Source organism: Ostrea edulis, chromosome 3 (assembly GCF_947568905.1).
Source record: "Ostrea edulis chromosome 3, xbOstEdul1.1, whole genome shotgun sequence".
Lineage (NCBI taxonomy): Eukaryota > Metazoa > Mollusca > Bivalvia > Ostreida > Ostreidae > Ostrea > Ostrea edulis.
In genome coordinates this window covers 88,568,507-88,581,031 of record NC_079166.1, presented here as the reverse complement: position 1 = coordinate 88,581,031, position 12,525 = coordinate 88,568,507, and the positions used below count along the sequence as shown (strand labels likewise).

The 12,525-nt window shown below is 36.0% G+C and overlaps 1 protein-coding gene across 1 annotated transcript; it reads left to right on the top strand.

The window, feature by feature from the left end:
• The first annotated feature begins 120 nt into the window (after window positions 1-120).
• On the top strand, window positions 121-4,220 carry LOC125673725 (nuclear cap-binding protein subunit 2-like). Its single transcript, XM_048910506.1, has 4 exons — window positions 121-278; window positions 584-765; window positions 1,273-1,411; window positions 3,708-4,220. The coding sequence occupies exons 1-4, from the start codon at window positions 207-209 to the stop codon at window positions 3,801-3,803; spliced, it is 489 nt and encodes a 162-aa protein (XP_048766463.1). The 5' UTR covers window positions 121-206; the 3' UTR covers window positions 3,804-4,220.
• The last annotated feature ends 8,305 nt before the right edge of the window (window positions 4,221-12,525 follow it).

The following is a 12,525-nucleotide window of genomic DNA, read 5'->3' as shown; positions in this document are numbered from 1 at the left end:
ATCTTAAATAATAAAGATAGGAAGTAGCTATGAATATTTGGTAGATTTCCAAGAAAAAGCAGAATAAAAGTTGACCATTTGGGAAAGAATCATCCTTAGTACGAAATTGTCGAGGTACAACTTGACTGTGAAATAGTAAGTTCCGAAGGGAACTTAGCAGGAAAGCGTGCGCTGGGAACCAGTCCTAAAGGCAAACTACGACAAAAATGTCTGGGTTTCGAGCAAAATTTCCCTCCGGTTCGATAGCCCTTAGCTCTTACAGAGACCAGTTCTACAAGGTAATGGTTTATATTTGTACAAATGTTTATTTCTAGGAACCCCTTTCGCTAACGGTAATGAACATTGACCTGATCAGTATCATAGCTTATTAGCTATATTGTCCACGCCATGGCATAGGCACTCAAATCAAAAATATTCCATGCTATCGGACTCGAGGGAAGTATTTAGTCTTTAATGGAGTTTACTACATACTTTGATTTACTTAATAAACCATTTACTTATGCTAATGCCCCACTCAGACTTTACTATCCCGAGCGGAGTCTAGAGTAAAAGAGCTAGATCTGAAATAAAAGCTTTGTTCTAGGGAAGCCGGGCGGAGCAGGAGAAAGCCTTGCTGACCTCCTCCACATTGTATGTTGGAAACCTCTCATATTACACCACGGAGGAACAGATTCATGAACTCTTTGGCAAGTGCGGAGACATTAAACGTATCGTCATGGGCCTCGACAAAGTGAAGAAAACACCCTGCGGATTCTGCTTTATGGAGTATTCTTTGATGTTTCTGTTGATGAAACGGAAAAATCTTCAGTGATAATTAATGCAGTAGTTATAATCGAAAAAAAAAAATAAACAATAAAAAAAATATTCAATTATATTCTGAAATAGATTTTACAACTGCAATAGACGCAGAGGTGGACATGTGAAAGTGTTTATGTTTACCATTAAAAGGGTCGATTGTCTGATCAAACCCCAAAAAATTATCGTCACAACCCGAGTCAGGAATTATTTGTAGCAAAATTCAGGATCTATATTTATTTTCAAACAAACAAAGATTTACCAAAACCTTGAAATTTATCATTGTGACTGAAATACAACAATGATGATAACATTGACATTCTGTAGATCCCTGGGGAAAAAACCTACAGTTCTGTAGCTAGTGTGGGTATTGATCAGAAAGGCAAAGTTTCCAATGTACGATTATTTCCTTAGTAATTAAGATATTTTAAAATCTGAGTAAGTTTCCAACACATGATTATTTCCTTAATGATTAAGATATTATACAAGAGAAGATGCAGAGAATGCAATGAGGTATGTAAATGGAACACGACTGGATGACCGCATCATTCGGACAGACTGGGACCATGGTTTTAAGGAGGGACGTCAGTATGGACGAGGAAAAAGTGGGGGACAGGTAAGGTTTAGAGTACATTTCACAAAAATTTAGAATGTACATGTGCCTGCACAGGGTGTGTCTGTAATGTAGGGTGTGTTGTAAGATTTAGAGAGTACTTCGCATGCCTGTACAGGGTGTGCCAGTAATTTAGGATGTTGTAAGATTTAGAGGGTACTTTGCATGCCTGTACAGGGTGTGCTAGTAATTTAGGGTGTGTTATAAGATTTAGAGGGTACAATATATGTCTGTACAGGGTGTGTCTGTAATGTTGGATGTGTTGTAAGATTTAGAGGGTACAATATATGTCTGTACAGGGTGTGCCAGTAATTTAGGGTGTGTTATAAGATTTAGAGGGTACAATATATGTCTGTACAGGGTGTGTCTGTAATGTTGGATGTGTTGTAAGATTTAGAGGGTACTTCACATGCCTGTACTGGAGCTGAGTTATTCCAGCCCAGTTATGATTGATTTTTATATGCACTTGTAGATCACTTTATCATGTTTATGTACACAGTAAACAAAATTAGTTATGTCTTACATTTTGTCTACTGAATTACAGGTGTCGGAGATTATTTTAGGGTCTGTAAGGGGCTGAAATAAGGCCCCATTCTCAATGCTAAAAAGCAGTTATTTTTCCCAATTTGTGCTTTGAAATTCCCAAACCATGAGAACAGATAAAAGCAGGGTGACTTCATTATTCATAAATCTCCTTCACAGACCCACAGATTACATAAATCTCCTTCACAGACCCACAGATTTCATAAATCTCCTTCACAGACCCACAGATTTCATAAATCTCCTTCACAGACCCACAGATTTCATAAATCTCCTTCACAGACCCACAGATTTCATAAATCTCCTTCACAGACCCACAGATTTCATAAATCTCCTTCACAGACCCACAGATTACATAAATCTCCTTCACAGACCCACAGATTACATAAATCTCCTTCACAGACCCACAGATTACATAAATCTCCTTCACAGACCCACAGATTACATAAATCTCCTTCACAGACCCACAGATTACATAAATCTCCTTCACAGATTACATAAATCTCCTTCACAGACCCACAGATTACATAAATCTCCTTCACAGACCCACAGATTACATAAATCTCCTTCACAGACCCACAGATTACATAAATCTCCTTCACAGACCCACAGATTACATAAATCTCCTTCACAGACCCACAGATTACAAGTTTTGCTTCAAATTTGCCATTGGCAAGTAAACCTAATTATTTTGGCCTCTGATTATTTAAATGAGGTAAGCTTTGAACCAAAATGAAAGTCAGGAGTCCAGTTTATCTTTAATGCACTGAGATTTGTTTTCTCCTTCAGTGCTGAGTTTTATCCATAGAATATTTCTCCCAATTTCAAGCAAATGTCACTATTTTTCACAATTGGAATGGTCCAGGCCCATGAAATCAAGACCTTTAAAAAACCATGGGTGTTTGTGTTTGACATTTTGTTTACTAATTACAGGTGTTTGTGTCTGAAGTATTGTTTACTAATTACAGGTGTTTTGTGTCTGACATTTTGTTTACTAATTACAGGTGTTAGTGCCTGACATTTTGTTTACTAATTACAGGTGTTAGTGCCTGACATTTTGTTTACTAATTACAGGTGTTTTGTGTCTGAAGTTTTGTTTACTAATTACATGTGTTTTGTTTACTAATCACAGGTGTTTGTGTCTGACATTTTGTTTACTAATTACAGGTGTATGTGTTTGACATTTTGTTTACTAATTACAGGTGTTTGTGTCTGAAGTATTGTTTACTAATTAGAGGTGTTTTGTGTCTGACGTTTTGTTTACTAATTACAGGTGTTTGTGTTTGACATATTGTTTACTAATTACAGGTGTTTTGTTTACTAATTACAGGTGTTTTGTTTATTAATTACAGGTGTTAGTGCCTGACATTTTGTTTACTAATTACAGGTGTTAGTGTCTGACATTTTGTTTACTAATTACAGGTGTTTTGTTTATTAATTACAGGTGTTAGTGTCTGACATTTTGTTTACTAATTACAGGTGTTAGTGTCTGACATTTTGTTTACTAATTGCAGGTGTTAGTGTCTGAAGTTTTGTTTACTAATTACAGGTGTTAGTGTCTGACATTTTGTTTATTAATTACAGGTGTTAGTGTCTGACATTTTGTTTACTAATTACAGGTGTTAGTGTCTGACATTTTGTTTACTAATTACAGGTGTTAGTGTCTGACATTTTGTTTACTAATTACAGGTGTTTGTGTCTGACATTTTGTTTACTAATTACAGGTGTTTGTGTCTGACATTTTGTTTATTAATTACAGGTGCGAGATGAATACAGAACAGATTATGATGAAGGAAGGGGAGGCTATGGAAAGATTGTTGCTACTAAAATTAACCAATCTCGTGACCCCATGTGAATGGAATACTAAAATAAACCAATCTCGTGACCCCATGTGAATGGAATACTAAAATAAACCAATCTCGTGACCCCATGTGAATGGAATATTTGCCAATGAATGTTTGGTCTTATTCGTATGGAAAAATAGCCAGTGAAAGATTGTCATTTTCTGTGAAGAAGATCTAATGTTTAGTGTGAATGACGATGTGTGGATGATCAGTGCATTGGAAATTTTCTGTTTTGCTGTTCATATGTGAAACAATGTACATTTATTTTTAGTGACCATTCGCTGTCTGCATTCAGGGTTTCTCTGGTATACCGGGTGTATCTAAATATACTGATACAAAGACATGCACCGAGTTAACGGACGACTGATACAAATGTTTGTGTAATTAAATCGAACACTGTTAATTGATAAAGATTCTTATGTACATGTGATATTTAGTGGGTTTTTTTTATCGGAACAAATGCGGTATGTTATTTCACAGAAGTGGTAGGACGTTTTATGTTGTGGTGGTAAGACGGGTTTGATCGCCGGTAGCCCACATAGCTCAGTAGAGCACCTGACTGGAGATTTAGGGGGTTGGTTCATTGCATTGAAAGTAAAAGTTTTAAAGTTTCTTTGCCCAACTCTTTGTATTCCTTGTGGGAGTTGTGAGATTGATCACTGTTCGTTATCTTCACCTTTCATATATTAAAGGAAGGTATAAAATGCAATTGCCCAGACCAGGAGTCGAACCTGAACCCCCTGAATCTGTACTCTGTCAACTGATCTATCAGCCCACCAGCGATCAAGCCCAGCTAGTCACATCTGATAGAACCTGCCCACTGGCGATCGAGTCCAGCTAGCCACAGCTGATAGAACCTGCCCACTGGCGATCCAGCCCAGCTAGCCACATCTGATAGAACCTGGCCGACTGCCAGGAATTGTTTACATGGGTCTGGGATCAAATGATGATTATCTATCATTCAATTTGATTCAAATCAAAGTACACGAGACATGTTATGAACAAAACCTTGAAATTTTCTATGAATTTAATGAGAACAAAGTCACAAAATGTATAAAGTATTTATAAAATTGTATGTACCGTGACATTATACAACATTGTATGTACCGTGACATTATACAAGATTGTCTCTTGCTTATACGTGTTTGCAAATGGTGTCAGTTTCTAATTACGTATAATTAAAAAGTATACATACGGATTACAAGAATAATGTACAAATCCGAATAGCCCTGCTACATTAGGCCAAGTAAAATTAATTAGTAGATTATCATTCCCGCCCGCCCCTCGAAAATTGCCCCGCCCCGATTTTTTATATTTTTCAAAATTACGATTTCCGGATATTTTTATGTCCGGTCCGGTATCGTAAACGTACTTTGTTTCACTTTGCCTTTTAGAAACCCAAATACACATGTAATTATGATTTATAAAGCCTTTTCTCAATGAGAGAAGGCATTTTCGAGGTCAAGAATATCATGGCGAAAAATAAAAAATAAAATCCTCCCACCCGCCCCATTTTTTTGTGAAGTTTGAATGATAATCTACTAATCAATTTTACTTGGCCTTATCAAAATGCTTAAATAAAACGGACCCCTGGACATACCAAGGATTAGGTGCCAAGGAGAAGGAAGTGTTCTCTGTCGACCGGTCACACGCACCGTGAGCCCTCTATATTGTATAAAGAACAGCCTAACAATTGGTATGAATCGCGTCGGACAATATTTGACCCAATGACAGGTTGTATTGGAAAACTAGATAATTACAACTATATGATTTGCAAAATGCGGACAGGGGATGCTTAATACTCCTAAACACCTCATCCAACTTCTGGCTTATTCAGCCCAACTCTTAATTTTGTATTCCTTACAGCAGTTATGAGATACATTGCTGTCCATTATCTTCACTTATTCATTGAGCGGACAATGTTTTATTCAGTCCAGTTTAGCTTTTGACGTTTGATCTTGTTATCTCAAAATCAATCGGGGTCATTTTGTCTTAGACAGAACAAGTGTACAAAGTTTAACGCCTGTCAAGCAAACTGTTGAAGATATTGAGCAGACGATATCTTACTGTGTCCAATTTGATCTTAGAATAAGGAGGCTTCATATACGCTGCACCACTTAACTGTCGAGCACGTAATTATTTAGATATAGACCGACCAATTTATTGAATTTTTCAAGGGGGAGGGGGAATAATGGTCACAGTGCTTATTATTGAGTTGCATTGTTTTAAACGGCTTCTATTGGATTGAACATAAGGAATGGCACTTAAAATACGCAAAAAGTCGGCATATACAACTTTGAAGAACAATCTAGATAGGAACCATGCCAGTTTTGAAAATTGTACATACATGTAACTTGCAATGGCTTACCTTTGTATTTAAGATGGGATATAGAAAAGTCAGGTCTAAAAAAAGTTTTGAATTAATCAAACCAAATTTTTATATGAAACGTTGAGATCATTATCATGTCAAACTTCTAATTTCAAAAAGCAAAATTAATTTGTTTGGATGCCAAAAAATGACTTTAAATATGTTTGAAATGAAATATTTTGCGTAGTTTTTTAGTTTGAAAGCGACACAATTTAAATCGTGCGATTCGCATGCTTATTCCTCCTAGGCACCTGATTCCACCTCTGGTATATCCAGGAGGTCCGTGTTTGCCCAAATCTTTCAGGTACAGTGTGCAGTAATCATACTGAAATCGATTTCACCACTTTGTCATGACGCGTGATCTCCATTATATGGTGTTTGTATTGGGAGTTTCCGTCTGGAATTTTGTTAAGAATTATTTTCCCTATCTCTTCCTTCGGTGTTGACAGATATGTTAAAGTGAATCCTACACACCATAATAAACCAGTTATCTGACGTAGCTGACCAAGGTCCCGCGAAACCTTTCTTGAGCACGTCTTCATACTCAAACTCGAACTCTGTGCTCTAAATCGTACTCACGCATGCATTGTTTTCAATACTCTAGAACACATATTCACCTACAATCTTTCAAATAATCCATTCATATGCCTTGACTATGGATTACTCAGTTTGCCTGATCCAGATATGGGGCTCCGGCGGGATTCGGGTCAGAATAGATCCACTTGCTTGTCGTAAGAGACGACTGATTGGGGTGGTTCTATGGATGAGACTGCAAAAGCCGAAGCCCTGTGTCACTGCAGGTGTGGCACGAAAAAGATCTATCCCTACACGGATGACCCCGGATTTTACACCGTATTTCGGTGGCTACACGGACTTCTCCGTTGCTACACGGATGTACACGGTACCTAGACGGATCAATACGGAGGATTTTCTTCCGGGACGATTCGGGGTAAAAATTCAACATGTTTAATTTTTTTCACGATTTGGCTTCACCAAGCCGTATGGTTTCGGACGACGCCGGATGCATTACCGGTTTGTACACTGTGATGACGGATTATCACGGATTGACGATCCAGGATGATCCGGAGTCTCATCCGTGAATGTGTGAAATGGGCTATGACGCCGGATCACCGCGGATGAATAGAATTTTGCGTCCGGCCTCGACCGGTGTTATATTGTGACACGGAAGGGGGAAGTCTGGATATATAGTGAGTCCCCCAGGGGGAAGTATGGCTGTATAGGGAGTCCCCAGAGGGAAGTCTGGCTATATAATGAGTTCACCAGGAGGAAGTCTGGCAATATAGTGAGTCCCCCCAGGGGGAAGTCTGGTAATATAGTGAGTCCCCTAGGAACTTTTAAGGAATTGATGATATAATTATTTGTACATAATGAAAAGAGTATTAATTTTATAAAGGACCCCCTCCTCCTCCAAAAAAAAAACAAAAAACCAAAACAACTAATGATATTCATTCACTTAATTTATTCTTTAAACCAACAGATTCATCAGATTGATGGTATGTGTGTAGATTTGTAAATATTCAATCAATTCACTCATCAGTCGACTTGGCTTTAGCTGAAAATTTCCCTATACATGTAGGTTACACAATTCTTTCACACTTTCGTACTGAGTAAATTGACTAATTTAAACATACTTGGTCCATGGTGGTATTTTTTTTTTTTTTTTTTTGAATGCATAAACTTTTCTGATATCTGAATAAAATGGGCATTTCGGAATAAAATGAAACAATTCCTATGTCATTGCGAGCACATAGCGTATATAGACTCTCTGGGGCCTTGTGATATTCCAATAATGACCAACTTCGATGCATGCTTAACCTATGATTAGAAATTCTTAACTTAGTTATTTGTTTTCAATATTTGAAATCAGTTGCTTTTGTTTAGCAGGATTGCAAACGAAATCCATCAACATACTGAAAAAGTTGGCCTTTAGAGGGACGTGAAACCACATAGAACAGATGTTGTGTACACCGGTACATGTATGTAAATCAGATAATTATAACAGATGTTGTGTACACCGGTACATGTATGTAAATCAGATAATTATAACAGATGTTGTGCACACCGGTACATGTATGTAAATCAGATACTTATAACAGATGTTGTGTACACCGGTACATGTATGTAAATCAGATAATTATAACAGATGTTGTGCACACCGGTACATGTATGTAAATCAGATAATTATAACAGATGTTGTACACACCGGTACATGTATGTAAATCAGATACTTATAACAGATGTTGTGTACACCGGTACATGTATGTAAATCAGATAATTATAACAGATGTTGTGTACACCGGTACATGTATGTAAATCAGATAATTATAACAGATGTTGTGTACACCGGTACATGTATGTAAATCAGATAATTATAACAGATGTTGTGCACACTGGTACATGTATGTAAATCAGATAATTATAACAGATGTTGTGCACACCGGTACATGTATGTAAATCAGATAATTATAACAGATGTTGTGCACACCGGTACATGTATGTAAATCAGATAATTATGACAGATGTTGTGCACACCGGTACATGTATGTAAATCAGATAATTATAACAGATGTTGTGCACACCGGTACATGTATGTAAATCAGATAATTATAACAGATGTTATGCACACCGGTACATGTATGTAAATCAGATAATTATAACAGATGTTGTGCACACCGGTACATGTATGTAAATCAGGTAATTATGACAGATGTTGTGTACACCGGTACATGTATGTAAATCAGATAATTATAACAGATGTTGTGTACACCGGTACATGTATGTAAATCAGATAATTATAACAGATGTTGTGCACACCGATACATGTTTGTAAATCAGATAATTATAACATATGTTGTGTACACCGGTACATGTATGTAAATCAGATAATTATAACAGATGTTGTGCACACCGATACATGTTTGTAAATCAGATAATTATAACATATGTTGTGTACACCGATACATGTATGTAAATCAGATAATTATAACAGATGTTGTGCACACCGATACATGTATGTAAATCAGATAATTATAACAGATGTTGTGCACACCGGTACATGTATGTAAATCAGATAATTATGACAGATGTTGTGCACACCGATACATGTTTGTAAATCAGATAATTATAACATATGTTGTGTACACCGATACATGTATGTAAATCAGATAATTATAACAGATGTTGTGCACACCGGTACATGTATGTAAATCAGATAATTATAACAGATGTTGTGCACACCGGTACATGTATGTAAATCAGATAATTATGACAGATGTTGTGCACACCGGTACATGCATGTAAATCAGATAATTATAACAGATGTTGTGCACACCGGTACATGTATGTAAATCAGATAATTATAACAGATGTTATGCACACCGGTACATGTATGTAAATCAGATAATTATAACAGATGTTGTGCACACCGGTACATGTATGTAAATCAGGTAATTATGACAGATGTTGTGTACACCGGTACATGTATGTAAATCAGATAATTATAACAGATGTTGTGTACACCGGTACATGTATGTAAATCAGATAATTATAACAGATGTTGTGCACACCGATACATGTTTGTAAATCAGATAATTATAACATATGTTGTGTACACCGGTACATGTATGTAAATCAGATAATTATAACAGATGTTGTGCACACCGATACATGTTTGTAAATCAGATAATTATAACATATGTTGTGTACACCGATACATGTATGTAAATCAGATAATTATAACAGATGTTGTGCACACCGATACATGTATGTAAATCAGATAATTATAACAGATGTTGTGCACACCGGTACATGTATGTAAATCAGGTAATTATAACAGATGTTGTGCACACCGGTACATGTATGTAAATCAGATAATTATAACAGATGTTGTGCACACCGGTACATGTATGTAAATCAGATAATCATAACAGATGTTGTGCACACCGGTACATGTATGTAAATCAGATAATTAGTGTTACCGGCTTTGTTTACAAATGAATTAGTTATGGACTTATTCTAAGTCGATTTTGGAGATATATCAAACATGCAAAATAAAGGCAGGGTTTTTGGAGGGGGGGGGGGGTATTTTTTTATTATTATATTATTTTTTTACGGTTAATGATGCATACACATGCCTTGGTAGGTTAATAAATTTCGCAACACTTTTTCCTCAGCCTTCTTATATTGCTTGGTGTGACTGAAAGTGAATCTTTTTTTTTTTTTTTTATTTTGTAAAATAGAAATACAGTACCTGACCATAAGCAAGTCATCATTTCATTTTTTCACTATGTATATATTTCATGGGGAAAAAAATTATGAAGTGAATTTACTACCAATTTTCATGATTTTTTCACTTATGCCAAATTGTTAAAATTTCCTTTTTCTATGATGCTAAGCAAATTGTGATACCATGATCGTTGATAATAGTTCATGAAATCATCAAAGAAAATTTCTTAACCTTAAAATACCGTAATTTCTTAACAAATTTGTACTTTGCATTTGGCGTGTGATTTCATCGCAACACCTACAGTACCAACCAGACAGAAAGCAGTCCCAGGGCAGTCCCGCAGCAGTCCCAGTAAACAAACCGAAAAGCAGTCATGTGTGCAGCGGTCCCAGTAGGCGGGGCTAAAATAACTAGTGGGGAGGAGCTAAGCCGACAGTGAGATTATCAATAAACGTCGATAATCGCTGGAGCGCGTCAATACGGTAGTCGAAATTGAAGATAAATGACTTACAATGTAATTAAAGAGAAAAACAATACATTATACACGAAAACTGCACATATTCAAAATACTTCTTGGACACTTTTTCATGAATTTATATAACAAAATGATAGTTTATGAATACGAGTGAATAAAGATACATGCAGAGTTTTAGCTGCAGAGTTGACAGACCGGTCTGTCAGTATAATTTTTTTCCGGAGAGCTACAGTTCTGCAGCTAGCAGAGTTTATAAGTTTCACAATGTAAAATCAATTTTTGACGTCCTTATTCTGTCAGGCAATTTTGTTGTTATTATTCATTATTATTATTATTATTATTATTTTTTAGATATTTTATACATGTGAAGTGTATCTTGGGTTCTAAAAATTATATAGCATAATTATATTTATTTCTTAACTGGGTTGTTGAAATGAATGTGTTTAAAATCGCCTATATGATTTATTCACTTATCGTCTATATTAATTAAACTAACAAAAACGGCTTTCCAAAAAACGGCATCAATACGGTAGTCGTGTACACGTATTTTTTATTTGTAAATGATTGGTTAGATATGGGTTACTTATTGCCAGCGTTGTAAAATTGTTTAATTTCACTACAACATTTAGACAGATGTATATGTTGTTTTCATCTGAAATCGAAGGTACATTGTTTGTAAAGTGCATGTTCCCGAACAGACGTGTTCAAAGCGTTACCGACGACAACATTTAACTTTTCTACTCCTGATAGCCCTGTTTTGACACCTGTAAACACACGACGGCATTCCGCGTCTCCCGTCTCCATGGACACAGTATACCTGAGTAGCTTCCCCCTTCAGATCGAAGCTGCCGAGCCCATATTCCATCTCCCCTCAAGAATCATCTATAAACTCGTCCATCTAGTAAATGATCCAATGGATTTCATTTCTCAAGTGTAATTGACCAATTAAAATTAATAAAGCAAATTCTAATTGAATCCGAAAAGAGTAATTTTTCATTCTGGGTTAGAAAAATCCAACACCGAAGATGTCACAAAGACCAAAGCGGGAGCTGACAAACAAATAATTTTTTGCTTATTTATCACACGAAAATATCACTGAAGTACACATACTTTTAAATTGTTAAGTAAAATCATGATTTAGTGGAAAAAGAACATTTTTCACATTCATGTAAAATCTGCTTCTTTAAAAAACTAAAAAAGAAAAAAAAAAATGAAAGAAAAAAACCCTGTGCATACATGTGCGTGCACATGTAAGAAATCATGAATCAAATTGTTCTGGTTAAGACACTAATACTTAGTTACAAAGTAGAAAAAGTATAAAGTTACAAAATACTTGTGGGCTTATCAATCCACCATTTCCCATGACTTCAAAGACAGAACACTGCTTTTACCAAAGTAATTTAAGTGTGTTTACACACGTTGAACGTAGGTGCATTTGTTTGTTTGGGTTTTTTTTTCATGCGAATACGCCTCTGTACAAATGTTTCATGATTTTATATAATTATCCGCCGCCGAATGTAGGGAAATATTCTTGTTATTCTATTTCCATCCAATATTTTCCATAGTTCTCTAGTGAAAGTGTGTCAGTAAGCGGTGAAAAAAACTACTGAAGTCATTTGTGTATATTCTGAATACACGGTGGAC

Excerpts from the sequence above, each read along its gene's own strand:
- LOC125673725 (XM_048910506.1), top strand. The coding sequence starts at position 207 with ATGTCTGGGTTTCGAGCAAAATTTCCCTCCGGTTCGATAGCCCTTAGC. Across the intron at positions 766-1,272 it reads TGCGGATTCTGCTTTATGGA|ATATTATACAAGAGAAGATG; the intron begins GTATTCTTTGAT and ends TTAATGATTAAG. Across the intron at positions 1,412-3,707 it reads GAGGAAAAAGTGGGGGACAG|GTGCGAGATGAATACAGAAC; the intron begins GTAAGGTTTAGA and ends TATTAATTACAG.